The sequence below is a fragment of the Carlito syrichta genome, unplaced genomic scaffold (assembly GCF_000164805.1).
Source record: "Carlito syrichta isolate Samal-C Ts95f unplaced genomic scaffold, Tarsius_syrichta-2.0.1 Scaffold285058, whole genome shotgun sequence".
NCBI classification, from domain to species: Eukaryota; Metazoa; Chordata; class Mammalia; order Primates; family Tarsiidae; genus Carlito; species Carlito syrichta.
Window position 1 is genome coordinate 228,465 of NW_007229154.1, and position 19,221 is coordinate 247,685.

Below are 19,221 nucleotides of genomic sequence, written 5' to 3' on the forward strand. Positions count from 1 at the left end.
GTGGCCGGGAGCAGCCACTGCACTCCAGTCTGGGTGACCGAGTGAGACTCCAACTCAAAAAAAAACCAAAAAACCCCCACAAAACTATAATAATGAAGACACTGTGGTATTGGCCTAAGGATAGACACACAAATGAGTGAAACAGAATGGAGAGTCCAGAAATCTACCCTTATATTTTTGTTCAGTTAGTTTTCCACAAAGATGCCCAAGCAATTCAGTGGGGAGTGTGTGTGGGGAGGGAGAATAGTCTTCTCTTCAAATGGAAACAATTGGATATCCACCTGCAGAAAAGTGAATTTTGACAATCCACATAAATTAACTCAAAATGGATCAGAAACCTCAGTTTAAGAGCTAAATATTTTAAAACTCTGGAAAGAAAACACAGGAGTAATTCTTTGTGGCCTTTGGTTAACAAAGATTATTAAACAGACAGCCAGAGCACAGTACATTAAGAAAAAGCTGATAAACTGGAATTCATCAAAATTTTGCATTTCAAAAAAATACATTATTAAGAAAATGGAAAGACAAGCAACAGACTGGTAGAAAATATTTGCAGTCAGATATCTGACAAAGAACTTGTATCCAGAATATGGAAAGAACTCTATTAATAACAGGAAAACCACCCAATTAAAAATTGGCAAAAGGTTTTGATAACCATTTCACCAAAGGAAATATATGAGTGGCTCTTAGCAAATAAAAAGATGTTCAACATTATTGGTCATTAGGGAAATTAAAACCTCAGTGAGATACCATTTCCTATTCACCACAATAACTATACTAAAAAAGATATAGCAAATTTTGATGAAGATGCTATGAAACCACATCCCTCCTGTGTTATTGGTGGGAATGTAAATTGGTGCAACCACTTTGGAATAGACTTTAGTTGTCACTTAAAAAGTTAAACAGGCCAGGTGCGGTGGCTAAGTTTGTAATCCTAGCACTTGGGGAGGCCGAGGCAAGAGGATTGTCTGAGTCTGGGGTTCGAGACCAGCCTGGGCAACTTGGTGAGACCTCATCTCTACAATAAGCCACAAAAACCAGCTGGGCATGGTGGCGTGTGTCTGTAGTTCCAGCTACTTGGAATGCTGATGCAGAAGGATCGCCTGAGCCCAGCAGGTCAAGGCATGGAGCGTGTCACTGCACTCCAAGCCTGGGTGACAGAGTGAGACTCCAACTCAAAAAAAAAAAAAAAAGGTTAAACAGAATTTACTATGCAAGTCAGCAATTCCATGCCTAAGAATCTGCCCAAGAGAAATGAAAACATATTCCAAAGGACGTATGTGAACTTTTATAGCAGCATTTTCCTAACAGCCTCAAACTGGAAATAATCCATATGCTCTTCAACTAGTGAATGGATAAACAAAATGTGATATGTTCATTCAGTGAGATATTTTCAACAACAACAACAAAAAAAAGGGACAGTAATATGCTACAACATGAATATATCTCAACACTTTTTTCTTTTTTTTGAGTTGGAGTCTCACTCTGTCAACCAGGTTGGAGTGCAGTGGCATGCTCATGGCCACTGCAGCCTCTACCTGCTGGGCTCAGGTGATCCCTCCACCTCAGTCTTCCAAGTAGCTGGAACTACAGGCATGCGCCATCACACCCAGCTAATTTTCCTTGATTTATTGTAGAGGTGAGAGCTCACCAAATTGCCCAGGCTGATCTCCAACCCGTGGGCTCAGGCAACCCTCTTACCTCGGCCTCCCAAAGTACTGGGATTATAGGTGTGAGCCACTGCGCCTGGCCAACAACATTGATAAATGAAAAAAGCTAGACACAAAAGACTTCATAATACTAGCCTACTCATATGAAATGTCCAGAATAGGCAAATCTGTGGAGCTAGAAAGCAAATTAGTGTTTGCCTGGGGTGGGGCTGGGAACCACAAATGGACAAGAGGAATCTTTTTGCAATGATGGAAATGTTCAAAATTGGAATGTGGTGATGGTTGTATAACTAATGCAACTAAATTTTCATTTTACTGAAGATAATTGAATTGCACATTTAGGTGAATTTTGGATATGTAATAGTATACCTCAGTAAAACTGTTAAAAATACATTAACATGGGTGGGGGGAGGCAATGCTTTTAAATAGGGGGAAACAAAATTGTCCACACTTGCAGGTAATATTTAAAAGGATCACTTGAAAAACTATTATTTCTAGTTAATCAAATATAAATATACAAATAGCCTTTTAATATTCCATCAGTGGTTATTTTCTAAAAATTCTTTATATAATACTAGTAACAAGAATATAAAATAATAAGGAACAAATTTAATAAGTGTACAACTTCTATGAAGGAAATTATAAATCATAAAGTAATAATAGAATGGGGAACAATTTACAGTTAACCCAGTATTGTTCTACTTAATTTATAAATTGAAAGAAATTCAAAATCATAGTTTTTTTTAAAGAACTTGTGACAATGTCTAACACATCTAAAATGCTGATTGTATGAACATAGCAAAAATATTTCAAAAAAGAATAATGAGGAAGTCTTACAATTGTCAGAAATTAAAATATATGTAAAGTTACAATAAATAGAACAGTGGGATATTGACAGATCTATGGAATATAATTCAAAAGTCAGGAACAAAACCAAGCATATACAAATATGAAAACGAGAATAAAGGTGATATTTTAGATTCTTAGGGAAAGAATGGACAGTTCATGGGCTAGAATGGTTATTAACTATTTGGAAAGAAATTAAATTGTAACTATATTCAGTGTAACAAAATATGATTCATTTAAAGTGCATATGTAAAAAAAAACCCATATAAGGAGAAATATATAAGTAGATATCTGGATGGGAAGAAACTCTACATGCATATGCGTGTGTGTGTGTGTGTGTGTGTGTGTGTGTGTGTGTGTGAATGCCTACCCCCTATGAAGTTAATTTGAATATAATTTTTGACTTTCCTAAAACAACTAGTAAGAGCCTAATATTCGACAGAAGCCTTACTAATAACACAAAGAGACTAGCATTTACATACACATATTCCTTTTAAGAAAGGAAAACACTATTAAAGTTGAAATATGGGGTGGGATTGGCAGTTGAGGGAAACTGCTAAGTGAGGGAGGGCCATTCTTCATCAACAAGGGTACCTGCATGATCAATGTTTATATACCTAACCCTGAAATGTACCCCACATCTTTATAATAAAAATTAAAAAAAAAAAAGTTGAAATACTCATCTGGGCTCAGTGGCTTAGCCTGTAATCCCAGCACTTTGGAAGGCTGAGGAGAGTGGATTTCCTGAGCCTGTGGGTTTGAGACCAGCCCAGGCAACTTGGCAAGATCTTGTCTCTACAATAAATAAAAAATGAGCCGGATGGGGTATGCGCGTCTGTAGTTCCAACTACTTGGAAGGCTGAGGCAGAGGAATTGCCTGAGCTCAGCAGTGAGACTCCAACTCAAAAAAAAAAAATAAATTGTAATACTCAATATATACACTAATAACAAAAGATGAATACAAGTCATGTATTGACTTCTGCAGTTATGAGAGTTGCTTAAAGTGGCAACCATCAGTGTACAGACACTCCTGATTATGGCAATCATTTCTTAATGTCACTTGAAATGTGTATATATATTTTTGGCACCACTAGTGTTTTATGCATTCATGACATACCTAACTTTCTCTTAATGTTTTTTTGCTATTTCTAGGCTAGGCAGTTTGTTAGTTTTTTTTTCAAATTGATGCACATCACCAACAATTTTTCAGTATATTTACTGGAAAAAATCCATGTATAAGAAAACATATAAATTTTAAAACTATATAGGAAATTATTAACACATAAATTTTTAACTTCCCTATATCATAGATACTGCAGAAGACATTCAATGTAAACAACTCAAAATTAATGATGTGTACAGGTAGTAGATAAAAGCCCCAATTAATCAAAAAGAAAACTGAAGACTGAACAAAGGATATGAATTTGTAATTCTCAGAGGTATCACGGATAACTTGTAAGGCTCAGGAAAAACATCTACCTTTCTGTAGTAATCAGAGAAATACAATTTAAAATTAGATACAATTTTTGGCCGATTGAATTGGAAAAGATAAGCTAAGCAAATGTAGAATAGCAGAGCACTTGCATGCTTTTAATAGGAAAAGGATGTAAGCTTTTTGAATAGTTTAATAATTTAAGTTAAAAGCCTTAAAGATATTCATACCCTTTGACCTAGACATTTAATTCCTGTGAGTTCATCCTAAGGAAACAATCAGATGTATAAAAAGGTTATTTGTGCAGGGATTATCATGACATCTATACTTAAAACACCCTTAAGTAGAAAACCTGTGTTAGAAAAAAATTTGTGATATATCCAGGCATTGGAGAAAACTTAGTGATGTGGAGTTTAATAATACGTTTGGTGAAAATAAAAAAATTTTTTTTTTTTTTGAGTTGGAGTCTCACTCTGTCGCCCAGACTGGAGTGCAGTGGCCGCTCCCGGCCACTGCAGCATCGACCTGCTGAGGGGCTCCGGCAATCCTTCCGCCTCAGCCTTCCAAGTAGCTGGAACTACAGGCACGCGCTACCACGCCCGGCTAATTTTTTTGATTTATTGTAGAGATGAAGTCTCGCCAAGTTGCCCAGGGGGGGTCTCGAACCCTTGGGCTTAGGCAATTCACTCATCTCAGCCTCTCAAAGCACGGGATTACAGGCTGAGCCACTGAGCCTGGCTGAAAATAGAAAATTTAATGTGTACAGCATGGCCCCAATTTGGTGTTTTTTTGTTTTTGTTTTTTTGAGTTGAAGTCTCACTGTTGCCCAGGCTGGAGTGCAGTGGCACACTCATGGCCACCCTAGCGTCCACCTGCTGGGCTCCGGTGATCCTTCCACCTCAGCCTTCCAGGTAGCTGGACTGCAGGCGTGTGCAACCACACCTGACTAATTTTTTATTTATTATAGATATGAGGTCTTGCCGAGTTGTCTGGGCTGGTCTCGAACCCGTGGGCTCAGACAATCCACTTGCCTCGGCCTCCCAAAGTGCTGGGATTACAGACTGAGCCACCGAGCCCGGCCCCCACTTTGTTTTTTTAAAAAATATTTTGTTTGGAGCTGGGAATGGTGACTCACGCCTGTAATCCTAGCACTTTGGGAGGCTGAGGCAGAAATTTGGGAGCTTGAGGCCAGGAATTCAAGACTAGCCTTGGCAGCATAGTAAAACACTTTGGAAGACTAGAAAAAGACCAATTACTGTCTGTGGGTAATGGGATTAAAGATGATCTTTGTTTTTGTTAATTCAGAAAATTTTTAAAAATAAACATAGTATCCCCTAAAAATATAGACCTTGTGGCCAGGCTCAGTGGCTCAGCCAGTAATCCCAACTTTGGGAGGTGGAGGCGAGTGAATTGCCTGAGCCTGCATGCTGAAGGATCACTGGAGCCCAGTAAGTCGACGCTGAAGTGGCCATGAGTGTACCACTGCACTCCAGCCTGGGAGACGGAGTGAGGCTGTAGCTCAATAAAATAAATTAAATAAATCTCAAATGTAATTCTTTAAAAAGTGTTAATACCTCAGATGGCATGAGTTGCACTGGGCATGGTGGAAGAGGAAAATGAACGAGCGTAATGGATGCAGTCCCCTTGGGAAGGAGTGTATCTCCATGCACTGGCCACTTGGTGGCGGCGTAGGCCAAATGCTGCCTGCTTGCCGCCCTTCTAAGTGGTGGCGTGTAGCAGTGGGTAAAGGATGAGGCAGGGGAAGGAATAAACAGCAGGGACTAGTGGAACCTTTTTTTTTTTTTAAATTTTGAGAAAGCTTTCCTTGAAGAAATGAAAGAGGAAAAGGGGGAAAACTTTCAAGATTTTCAGGGGATGGGCAAAAACGAAGCAGAATGAAAATAAACTGGATCCATGGAACAGATTAGGGGTTTATTTTTATATATAAAGGTTGTTTCTAACTTTGAATCTGCAGTATAGACAGGAAGCTACCTATTGGCATTTTAGAGTCAAGAAGTGTAGGCTGTAGAGGTGTGTTACTGTTGGGTTCAGAAAGCTCACGCGGGGGTTGTGTCCTTTTAAGTGGCATTCTAGTATTTACAAATGATTTAATATTACCTTTTTTGTTTCTAAACAGCTGTCACAGGAAGTCTTTTCAGAATAAACTTAGGCCTGCGTGCCCTGATGGCTGGTGGTATAATTGGAGCCTTGCTGGGGTAAGCATGAACATAGTCTGATTCTAGATTGGCACAAACTCTTATTAATGTCTTGTTTGTTGGAAAATCTCATTCATTTCTAAAGAAAAAAATGTAATCCTCTGAGCCTGTAAAAGTTCTCTAGTCCTACGTTGGTTGTTGCTTTGCCTGTCTAGTTCTAATTCTATACCAGTTGTTTATTTCAGTTTTTACATGGTTTATTTTACTTAGAGATATCAATACAATTACCACAATAAATAATTTAGCATTGATTTAATATAGCTGTCTAAGATAGAGTGCTTATTCAAAATTCCTTTTCACTAGATAAAAGCTGTTTAACACTGGCTGCATAAGGAAATGCAAAATAATAAGAGAAAAAAACTGTTTAAGTATTACTAACGCCTGAAACTTTATAATTTGAACAATCATATTTATAAAAAGCAGGAAAAAGGAATAAGAAACAGTTAACAAGCATAGTTCATAAAAAATTTTGGTAGCCGGGCTCGGTGGCTCAGCTTGTAATCCCGCGCCTTTGGGAGGCTGAGGTGAGTGGATTGCCTGAGCCCGCGGGTTCGAGACCCGCCTGGGCAGTGAGACCGCATCTCTACAATAAATCAAAAAATCAGCTGGGCGTGGTAGCGCATGCCTGTAATTCTGCCTACTTGGAAGGCTGAGGTGGAAGGATTGCCGGAGCTCAGCAGGTTGAGGCTGCAGTGGCCGGGAGCGGACACTGCACTCCAGTCTGGGCGACTGAGTGAGACTCCAACTCAAAAAAAAAAAAAAAAAATTTTGGTGACGTTTTATTTAGTTTAATAAAATTTAAAAATGTTTCTTCTCCATCTTTTTACTTTGAAAAGTTTCAAATCTACTGAAAAGTTGAGTGAATTAGTACATCGGAATACCATATAACCTTCTCCTTGCTTCGTCAGCTGCTAACACTTGGCGTATTTGCTTTCTTTGTCTCGGTATATGTATGGAATGTGTATATATTCTTTTTCTTTTCCATTTGATAACTCATGACACTTCACCCCTAAGTATATCACTATGCAACTTCCATGATGAGGAACATTATTTGATGAAATCTTAATATAGTAAGTCCCCTACATACAAACCTTAAAGTTGCTGTTGTGAACTTTCAAAGAATGGAACATGCCTTTGCATGTGTTTGCACATCCCATTACTAAGTTAGTTCACGTGTCTGGTGTATGTTGTCACTGTGCATGCATCCTCTACAACTGGTTGTGCTTTTGTGTCCTTCACTTTACAGTACTGTATAGAGTTACAGTAGTACAGTATCTTAATTTCAAGCCCAGGATGTCCAGAAGCAAGCATAAAAGCATCAATGATGTAGATGATACAATATAGTGATTGTGTTAGTGGGTACCCCACCCCTCCACAGCCTCCTCTTCCTCTCCTTGCCATAGTGGAAGACTTTTTGGAAAGGAATGGGCTGTGCAGGAACTGCTGGTGAGGGACATCTCCTCTGCCTGTACTGCAGCAACATGGTACTGCAGCTGCTGCCACTGGAGCCCTGGCAAGGCCAGCTGAGGCCAATGCAGGCCTCTCCTCCTCAGTCCCCTGTGGCCGTTTGGCCTGCCTCCTAGCACCCAGTCCTCATAGGCTCCTAAACCGAGGCCCAGCCCGTCATTGGGTACCACAGCTGTCACTTGAGAGCAGCCAGGTAGGTGGAGCCCTGTCTATGGCTGGAATCAGCTGACCCCCAGCTGTGGGTTGGGGGAGGAGTCATGAGGAAGGCAGCCAGCTGCGCCTCTCGCCCCACTCCCAGCCCTCTGTGCTCTGCACTGGTATGCATGCACCTTGCTCCTGCTCAAGACATCCCTGCTTCTTGCAGCCCAACTCACTGCCTTCTTCTGAGCTACCTAGGCTAACTTTGTCAGACTTAAGATCACAATGGACTTACAGGCACACTCTTGGAACATAACTCGTTTGTATGTAGGGGACTCACTGTACAATTATCACAATACACATTGTTACAATAAAACTTAGGTAGGGTCCATATTCAAAACTCCTCAATTATCACAATAATGCCCAGAATGTTTCTCAATATTGTTTACTTGTCCTCTCATGATTAGATTTATGTTTAACTTTTTGGGTTTTTTTTTTTGAGTTGGAGTCTCTATTGCCCATGCTGGAGTGCAGAGGCAGTATCATGGCTCACCTTAGCCTCCCAGATAGCTGGAACTATAGGCGTACACCACCACACCCAGCTAAATTTTTTAATTTTTAATTTATTTTGTAGAGATGAGGTGTTGCTTTGTTGCATGGGCTGGTCTCAAACTCCTGGGCTCAAGCAGTCCTGCTTCTGCCTCCCAAAGTGCTGGGATTACAGGTGTGAGCCACGTACTTGGCCATGTTTAATGTTTTTGTCAGGAGTACAACATAGCTGTAGTTGTGACCTCAATGTATCACATCAAGAGACATTATATCGCTCATTAGATGTAACTTTAACTTTAATTATTTGATGAATTGCTATTCTATTGTGTAACAAATTAGGAATAAGTGTCTCTGACATTGCTCATGCCTTAGCAGAGAGGCACTCGTGTTGCATGGTATAATGACTTTTTTTCCCCCTAAGCTTCCCTTCGGCTTTCCCCTCAGCACTCCTGTAGGAAGCCTGATGATGGCACTTCAGAAGTACTGTGGTGAGACTGTTCAAGAGAGGAAACAGAAGGATCGAAAGGCATTCTACGAGCTAAAACTGGAAGAGTGGTAAGGAACATGTTAAGACTAGGGAATCTGACTTTCCTGACCTCAGGCCTTATTTAGTGGTACTCTGTTAACCCAAGTACTCTAAACTGCCTGTCAATTCAAAGAAGAGTTTATTTTAACTGAGTCCTACAACTCATACTGTACATGTTCTTTTAATCTATTTACTCAGGGAGGATAGAAAAATGAAAGACGCCTGTAATCCCAGCGCTTTGGGAGGCTGAGGCGAGTGGATTGCCTGAGCCCGTGGGTTCGAGACTCGGCTGGGCAACTTGGCGAGACCTCGTCTCTACAATAAATAATAAAAAGAAAATTAGCTGGGCGTGGTAGTGCACACCTGTAGTTCCAGATACTTGGAAGGCTGAGGCGGAAGGATCGCTGGAGCCCAGCAGGGTAAGGCTGCGGTGGCTGGGAGTGTGCCACTGCCCTCCATCTGGGCGACAGAGTGAGACTCCAACTCAAAAAAAAAAAGAAAAAGAAAAATGAAAGACACTAATTTATTTTACATCTAATGAAAATCTTTAGATACTTTTTTTTTTTTAAGTAGGAGTCTCACTCTCACCCAGGCTGGAGTGCAGTGGCACGTTCATGGCCACTGCAGCCTCGACTTACTGGGCTCAGGCGATCCTTCCACCTCAGCCTTCCAAGTAGCTGGAACTACAGGAACGTGCCACCATGCCCAGCTAATTTTTTGATTTATTGTAGAGATGAGGTCTCACCAAGTTGCCCTAGCTGGTCTCGAACCCGTGGGCTCAAGATACTTTTAAAAAGTTAAAGTGTTGTGAATCTCATTTGGTGGCATTTTTTTTCCTATGTTCTTGACTGCATAGGAAATTACCTAAAGGGAATGCACATTTAGAGAGTGAGTTCTACTTGACTTATTTAAAAGGTGATGTTTTCAGCTGGGCTCGGTGGCTCAGACTAATCCCGCGCCTTTGGGAGGCTGAGGTGAGTGGATTGCCTGAGCCTGTGGGTTCGAGACCCGCCTGGGCAGGTGAGACCTCATCTCTACAATAAATCAAAAAATTAGCTGGGCGTGGTTGCACGCGCCTGTAGTTCCAGCTACGTGGAAGGCTGAGGCAGAAGGATCGCCAGAGCCCAGCAGGTCGAGGCTGCGGTGGCCGGGAGCGGCCACTGCACTCCAGTCTGGGCGACAGAGTGAGACTCCAACTCAAAAAAAAAAAAAGGTGATATTCCTTTTATGCATACATCTATAAATGAAAATATATTAAGTCTCCGCATTCAAAGATTAGAATCTTGCTGTAGATGCAGAGGAATTAGATAAACACTGGCTGTTTATGAACAGAATGCCACTGAGGAGCATGACAACTTTTGCCTGTTCTATCTAATCATTTCCTGGGGTAAGTAATCTATAGTTTTTGGGTAGAGTATTCAGACTGATATCAGACTTTGTGCAGATTCTATGTAAGATCAACATAATAATGTTGTCTAGTGCTCCTAAGTATGAATGATTCTCACAATTTAGCTTCCTGGGTATCTAAGGTGGCATCTGCTATTTTGCAAGTCAGGTAGATGATATATCTTTTTTTTTTTTCAGTGTTATTATTTGAAGCCTCCATTTCTGATGAACACACACCTATACACACATGAAAATCCTTAACTGTAGGTGCATTGTCCAAGGACTTAGGTGCTGCAGGAGACAAAGCATTGATTTTGTAGCCAATGAAGCGTTGAAAAATGGGTCTAAATTCCAGCTAGACTATTACTTAGTTATGTGACCTTAGAGATGTTCCTTAACTTCAAGCCGCCAGTTATTTCAACTGTTCTTGGGGCAGACTCATACCGCTTGAACAGATATATGTTTGTTTTGTTCTTTCTAAAATATCCTATCCTACTGACACTATAGGACATACCTATAGGAAAAAGTATTTTCCCACAAAAGCTACTCCATAAAATTCAATGAACCAACTGTTCCATTAGGTGTGCAGATATCAATGTAAGGACCCAAGAAATATAAAAAGCAAGGAAATCCAACACCTTCAAAGAAACACAATAATTTTCTCGTATCAGGCCCCCAGAAAGAGGAAATCTATGAAATACCTAAAAATGAGTTCCAAAAAATTATCTTAATGAAACTAAGCAAGATACAAGCGAATACAGATAGACAATTGAAGGAAATTGGGGAAATAATTCATGCTCTGAATGAGAAATTCACCAGAGATAAATTTTAAAAAGAACCAGAGCTAAATGAAATAGAGACTTGAAAAAATACAAAAGATCAACAAAATGAAAAGTTGGTTTTTTGAAACGATAAATAAAATCTACAAACCATTAGCTAGACTAAGAAAAAAGGGAAGACTCAAATCAGAAATGAAAAAGGGAGCAATTTTATTTTAGCAGTATCGATATTGCTGAGATGTAACCGATACTGCTAAAATAAAATGCATAATTAAAGACTATTGGACAACCAGCAGACACATGAAAAAGTGCTCAGCCTCACTACTCATCAGAGAAATGCCAATCAAAACCACATTGAGATACCACCTAATCCCAGTAAGGATGGCCGTCATTAAGACAACAAACAACAGATGCTGGTGAGGATATGGAGAAAAAGGAACACTTCTACACTGCTGGTGGGAATGCAAACTAGTGCAACCTCTTTGGAAAACAGTGTGGCGATTTCTGAAAGAACTAGACATTGACCTTCCATATGACCCAGCAGTCCCCCTATTGGGAATATACCTAGAACTCAAATCATTCTACAAAAAAGATACCTGCACAGGCATGTTTGTTGCAGCACTATTCACAATAGCAAAAACATGGAACCAACCGTGCTGCCCCTCAAAACTGGACTGAATTTTTAAAATGTGGTATATATACATAATGGAATACTATGCAGCCATAAAGAAAGACAGACCTACGGATTTCACAGCAACTTGGATGGATTTAGAGTCTATCAAACTCAGTGATCTATCACAGAAGCAGAAAACTGAGTACCGCATGTTCTCACTCAAAAGCGGACCTTGAACAATTATCATAATACTATAAGAAGGGATTGGCAGTAGTGGGAAACTACTAGGGAAGGGGAGGGTAGTTTTGGCAGTAGTGGGAAACTGCTGAGGGGTGGGGCACACCTCATCAACAAGGGTACCTGTGTAGTAATAAACACTTGTATATCTAACCTTGAATTGTACCCCACGTCTTTAAAATAAAAAAATTAAAAAGTAAAAGTCTATATGAACAATGATATACCAACAAATTGGCAAAGCTAGGGGAAATAGATGCATTCCTGGCCTCATATAACCTACCAGGATTGAACCAATGAAAAATAGAAAATCTGAACAGACCAAAACAAGTAACAAGATTGAATCATAATAGTCTCTCAACAAAGAAAACTTTAGGACCACATGGCTTCATTGCTAATTCTGTGAGACATGTAAAAAAGAACTAACACCAGTTCTCAAAACATCCCAAAAAGTTGAAGAGGGGGACTTCCTTCCAAACTCATTCTACAAGGCCAACATTACCCTGATACGAAAACCATAGAAGTGTAAGAAGGAACAAAGAGAACAAAGAGAGAAGTGTAAGGGGGAAAAGCAGGAATAGCTCTAACCTTGAGGCAGGCATTACTCCTTTCCTGGAAACTTTCTCTGCAAACATTACACAATTAATTGTACCCTTATCAACCACACCTGCATAACCAGCTACATCTGCTTCTGTAAACTTGCTTGCTTGCCTGCGCCTGCAGGAGATAGGAAATGTTGCGGTTAGATCAAAGAAAGCCCCTAACGTAGCCCAGGCCTTCAGAATGTGGTTAAGGGCTACTTAAGACAATCCTTTGCTGCAGGATGGGGCCCTTGTCTTGGAACTTATGCTTCCAGCAAGTGGTTGCTGGCCAACAGACCCTTGACTAATAAACCTCTCCTTTGTTAATTTGAGTTGGTGGGCTGTCATTTAATCGCTCGTACCCTACTTCAGAAGGACACATTTAAAAAGAAAAGAAAACCACTAATATTCCTGATGAACACAGATGCAAAAGTCATCAACAAAATACTAGCAAATCAGCCAGGCTCAGTGGCTCAGCCTGTAATCCTAGCACTTTGGGAGACTGAGGAGAGTGGGTTGCCTGAGCCTGTGGGTTTGAGACCCGTCCAGGCAACTTGGCAAGACCTCATCTCTACAATAAACAAACAAAAAAAACCCCCAAAATTAGCTGGGTGTGATAACACACGCCTGCAGTCCAGCTACTTGGAAGGCTGAGGAGGAAGGATCTCTGGAGCCCAGCAGGTCGAGGCTGTGGTGGCTGGAAGCATGCCACTGCACTTCAGTCTGGGTGACAGAGTGAGACTCCAACTTAAAAAAAAATGAGCAAATCAAATCCAAGAGCACATCAAAACGGTTATACACCATGATCAAGTGGGATTTATATCAAGGATGCAGGATGGGCCAAAATAAACAAATCAATAAATGTGATACATCAACAGAATGAAAAACAAAAACCATATGATCATGTCAGTAGATGCGGAAACAGCATTTGGAAAATTCAGCACCCCTTCATGATAAAAACTCTCAACAAGTTGGATATAGAAGGAATGTTTCTCAGCACAATAGAGGCCATATATGACAAGCCCTCAGCTAGCATCATAATGAACAGGGAAGACACCACTTTTATTCACCATAGTGCTGGAAGTCCTAGCCAGAGTAGTTAGGCAGGAGAAAGAAATAAAGGATATCCAAATTGGAGAAGAGGAAGTCAAATTGTCCCTGTTTGCTGACAACATGATCTTACATGGAGAGAAACCTAAAGAGTCTACCAATAAAATTTTTAAATGGATAAACAAATTCAGTAAAGTGGCAGGATATAAAATCAAGATGCAAAAATCAATAGCATTTCTGTACGCCAATAATGAATTTGTTGGGGGAAAAAATCAAGAAAGCAATCCTATGTACGGTAAGTATTAAAAAATATTAAAAGACCTAGGGATAAGTTAAACCAAGGAGGTGATATAATCTCTACAATGAACACTATAAAACACTGATAAAAGAAATTGAAGAGGACACAAAAAAAGGCAAAATATCCCATGTTCACAGTTTGGAAGAAGTTATAATGTCAAAAAGACCATACTATCCAAAGTGACCTACAGATTCAGTCTAATCCCTATCAAAATTCCAATGGCATTCTTCACAGAATTTAAAAAAAAAATCAGTCTTAGAATTTTTATGAAACCACAAAAGACCTCAAATAATAAAAGCAATCCTGAGTAAATACAATAAAGCTGGAGGCGTCACATTAACTGATTTAAAATATACTGCAAAACTGCAGTAATAAAAACAGCATGAGGGTAGTATAAAAACAGACACAAAAGCAGACCAGTAGAGCAGAATAGAGAACCCAGTAATAGATTCACATATGTACAGCCAACTGATCTTGACAAAGGCACTAAGAACATATCTTGGCAAAAAACCTTTTCAATCAGTGGTACTGGCAACAGAATACATGTGTGGAAGAATGAAGCTAAACCTGTTTCTCACCCTATAGAAAGTTAAGTTAGAATGGTGTATAGACTTAACCTGAAACTATAAAACTACTAGAAGGAAACAGGGGAAACACTTCAGGACATTAGTCTAGGCAAAGATTTTGTGGATAAGGCGTCAAAAGCACAGGCAACAAAAGCAAAAATAGGTAAATGGGATTATATAACTAAAAATCTTTTGTGCAGCAATGGGAGCAATTATCAGTGAAGAGATGGAATGAGAAAATATTTACAAACTATCCAACGAGGTATTAATATGCAGAATATATGAGGAACTCAATCAATTCAACAGCAAAAAACCAAATAATTTATTTAAAAATATCAGTAAGGATCTGAACATATGTTTCTTTAAAAAGACATACAAGTGGACAACAATTATATGAAGAAGTACTCAACATCACCAATCATCAGGTAAATACACATTAAAACCACAGTTATGGCCAGGCTTGGTGACTCGCCTGTAATCCCAGCACTTTGGGAGGCCAAGGTGAGTGGATTGCCTGAGCCTGCGAGTTCAAGACCAGCCTGGGCAACTTGGTGAGACCTCGTCTCTACAATAAATCAAAAATTAGCTGGGCATGTGTGCCTATAGTTCTGGCTACTTGGAAGGCTGAGGTGGAAGGATTGCTGGAGCCCAGCAGGTCAGTCTGGGGTGTCAGTGAATGTGCCACTGCCCTCCAGCCTGGATGACAGAGTGAGATCCAACTCGAAAAAAAAAAAAAAAAAGAAAAGAAATACCATTTTGAACCTCATAAGTATTACAATTATTATGTATCAATTTTTAAAATGAATAAGAACAATAATTTAACCCTTTGCACTTGGATACATCTCATGGACCACCTGCCAGTCATTTTACCACGCTTTTTTATGAAATAGTGAAAAATGAATTACTTCGTATTAAATAGTATAGCATTAGAACCAATTATTTTATTGTAATGATATTTGACTTATAATAGAATTTTGGACATTGAGGAGCTTGTGACAAAAACAAAGTTTATATATTTTTGAAATGTGTAACACAGTCACCACATGCATTGCAGGTTCATTGATACATGTTGCACAATAGTGATTTGTTTGACGTCTTCCACCTGTTTTTCTATTCATACAGACAGTGCAGTCTCGTTTTCTTCCTCCCACGTTAATAATATGTAGTTTATTGTCCAGTCTGTTGTCTGAAGAAGATGTGGAAGAACATACTTGTGATTTCCTGAAAGTCACTTCTCGACTGATTGGTCATATCTCAGTGTATATGTTATCTGTTTGCTTTTTTGTGCAATTTGAATGGAAAACATCAAGGAAACATACATTTTGCAAAATTTGTGCTTGCATGAGTTTGTCCAGTATAATCACCAACAATGTCTTTATGTCCCCTGAGAGGGGAAGCCTCAGTGCACAGGGTTATATTATATAGTAATGAAATAATACTTTGGCAGAATAAAATGGTGTCAAAAGTGTACAGCCTGCATATGTGTATGTGTGTATGTACGTGTGTGATATTTCTCTGGAGAGTTAATTCAATGAATGTTTAAGTGTCTTCTGTGTGTCTGTTTCTTTGCTTGAAAATAATATAGAAAAATAAAATAAACAGATCCAGAAAATTGCCTTAGTAGAACAAAATGTGGAAAACTGGCTGTAGAGATATGGAAGAATTAATGGTCAAATCTATTTGCGAAGAGTTGAGAAGAAAGTTATAGGCAACCCGGATAATCACTTAAAGGAAAGAAAAAGAACTGAGAAAAAGAACTGATCTACTATTTGGAAATTAGATTTTAACTTTTATAAATATACATCTATAGTATTGTCCTACCCGGTTTTCTCTACCTGGATTACTACTTGTCCAGTTTCTATGGGGTCTGATAACAGAGTTAACAGAGTGGCAGGGTAGTCACATTCTTCCAACCCTGCGGGCAAGAGGGCAGCCAAGAGTTGAGCCTCACTCCTTGCCCAGTGGGTGTTAGCTCCCACACGTCGCTCCTGTGCGAACTCTAGGACCCAACACTGGAGTGTCTCGTGGATCAGTGCCGCAGCCACAACAGAATCCATTATTGTAATGTGGGAATCATAGTTGGCTTGAGAGTGTAATAGGTTAGGAGACAGAAGAAAGTTACTGTATTTGAATGCAGGAGGCAATGTTTGCTCATAAGTTGTCATACCAAAGCAGGGAGAGTAGCATAAATGCCGTCCTTTTGTTTTAAATCTCTTTAAGAAATGGAGCAACACTTGCCATTTCCTTTGTTGTTGGATTACAGGAAAGCCAGACTACAAGTTACTGAGCAGCTTCCTGAGGAAATTGAAAGTAGCTTACAGAAAAATCAATCTGAAGATGATGCTAAGAAAATTGAAGCACTGCTAAACCTTCCGAGAAACCCTTCAGCAACCGAGGAACAAGACAAGGACTGAAAATGCTCTGGATCATTGGAGAGTTAAAGGAAGCTGTGTTGCCATGTCCTTTGAATGCTAATAGACAAGCTACACTTGGGTCAGCCTGCTGACAAATGTAAGTGCTGGCACGTGTGGTGGTGGTAACTTGCCCTTTGTTTTGTTTTTAACCAAGAATGGCCGTTGTACTCTCACTTTACTTATCCTCAATTTTCTTTTCTTTTTCCCCCATAAACTGTAGTCCCTGCAGGTTATCCTTAAATTTTAAATACATATTTATGTTTATATTGGTCTATTGGTGTGTATGTATGTGTATTCGTGTATCCCCCCTCCCCCCGGATCTACAACAGTAAATAAAATATTTCCAAAAGAATTAAAGTTGAATTGTACAGATTGTATATTTATTTATGTAGTCTTTCAAAAAGGTACTCCTTTTTTTTCACTTCTCAAAATAACTTTATTAAATTTAATGATAGTTCAAATCGTTTCAATTTCTTTTTAGAATTTATTTTATTTATTTATTTATTCTTTGCCAGTACCACGCTGCCTTTATGTTCTGTCTTTTTTCTTTTCTCTCTCTCTTAATTTTTGTATTTAAAAGATGGGATGTACAATTCAGGGTTAGGCATACAAATGTTCATTATGTAGGTACCCTTGTTGATGAGGTGCATCCCCTCTCTCCCAGGAGATTCCCGCTACTGCCAATCCCCCCACCTCCCCCAACTCCCACCCCTGGCAGTTTCCTGCTACTTGAAATCACTGGGAAGGAACCAGGTAAGGCAAAGGGTCTGGGAAGTCCCTGTGCCAGTGTGGCCCAGGGCAGTTGTGTTTGCATGAAAAACAAAGGCAATTCCTATGCCTTTTGAAATAAAATACAAATTTAACAAAAAGAAAGTAGAACAGCATTTTTCAAGAAACAGCTCAACTTTGTTTCCTCTCTTAGTAATGCAGTCTACAAGAATTAGAATGGACACATAGTCTGATAGTCTATAGACATCCCCCCCAGTCTGTAGCTTGCTGCCTCTGAAGGAAACTGTCCTGCAGATTGTAACTGTTACCAAATGAGAAGAAGGTTATGCATTGAGGTGAAAACTGCTAGTATTTTGTGTTGGTGTTAGACCTCTCTGTACACTGAGAATACTGTTGTTCCATAGGATCAAGCTTTGTGAAGCAGCATTGTGCTATAGATAAAACCTTGTGCTATAGATAAAACCTTGATAAAACCCGAGGCAGCCGCTACTTTGAATCCCCCTGTGTGGCTTAGCAACCAGTGACATGCAGCAAAGCCATTTTACTTTGTCTCACTTCCCCCATCTGCCAAATGAAATATCTACCTCAGAGTGAGTATTAAGTGAAATGACATATATAAAGTTCTGGCACAGGGCATCATATGATAATAAATATTAGTAATTATAAGGACGTAATAACCTCTGTGCCAGTATGTCTGTACCATGATTTACATGTTACTATCACTCCATAAGGCACTCCTTAATTATCCCATTCACTAATTGCTGACAGATTGGCAGGTAGTCAGTCTGCATTGTTTTATTCACATACACTTATAGGTTAAATCTTTTAAGTAGGAATTATAACACCAGATATCTGCTTTTAAAAATAATCTTAATTTAATTTTAATTTTAATTTTAAAAATAATTTTATGTGCTTTTAAAAATAATTTTATGGGTGTGTGTGTGTGTGTGTGTGTGTGTATGTATACATGAGAGGAACTGCTTGAACCGATGTGTGTAGCTGTGTGTATATGATAATAAATAAGGATCTAAAAACCTCTGCACCAGAATGTACACACATGTGTATATGCACACACACAACAGTAACAGGCCAGAGTCAAACTGTTGAGGAACAAGAACACCAGAGCCAGGAAATCTGGGTTCTGCCTATGGCCTTTATAATCCAGGTCACCTCCCCAGGGCTCAGTGCCTTGACATTCTTCACACTAGTGTTCTCTCAAGTCCTTTCTAGAACTCAAGACTTCTGTCTTTTGAAACCCCTTGATGAGGGCTGCCAGAGCTACTTCTGTGCCCATCATTTCCCTCTGGACACTTCCTGCAAAGTAGCTGAAGTAATGAAACTCCTGGAGAGCAGAGACATCAAGGGCAAGGTGGGGTTGTCATCCTGGCCACCTGAGGAAGCTCCCAGAAGAGGTCTGCAAATGGAGGTGGGACCTGAGGAAACAAAATAAGTAAATGAGTAATCCTGAATTGGCAAAGGAGGAAAACATTTTAAAATTGTGTATGTTTCATCTCAAGGCCAAGAGTATTCCCAGCTTGAGGCAACATGGTAGACATTAATCTTGATAACTAAAGAATATGAAGGGAGAGTTAAATGATGAGAGAACTTGGAAGTAGTCTCGACAATTTTTACTGTGTGAAGTATCTATCAGGCCCGTGTTTATTAAGCATCAACTCTCACCAAACTACTAAATGCTACTGATCAAGAAACTCTTCTATGTGGGGCAA

The 19,221-nt window shown here is 39.5% G+C and overlaps 1 protein-coding gene across 3 annotated transcripts in view; it reads left to right on the top strand.

The window, feature by feature from the left end:
- Positions 1-17,037, top strand: part of TIMMDC1 (translocase of inner mitochondrial membrane domain containing 1) — a 36,549-nt gene extending 19,512 nt beyond the window's left edge. For 2 of the 3 annotated variants that reach the window (XR_002481629.1, XM_008052632.2), the window contains exons 5-7: positions 6,086-6,164; positions 8,763-8,873; positions 16,615-17,037. Coding sequence is in view for 2 of the 3 variants with exons in the window: in XM_008052632.2 (XP_008050823.1) it covers positions 6,086-6,164; positions 8,763-8,873; positions 16,615-16,765 (341 nt within the window). In the remaining variant the exon portion in view is untranslated. The remainder of the gene's footprint in view (positions 1-6,085; positions 6,165-8,762; positions 8,874-16,614) is intronic. The other variant, XM_008052633.2, reaches the window with a different exon arrangement.
- The last annotated feature ends 2,184 nt before the right edge of the window (positions 17,038-19,221 follow it).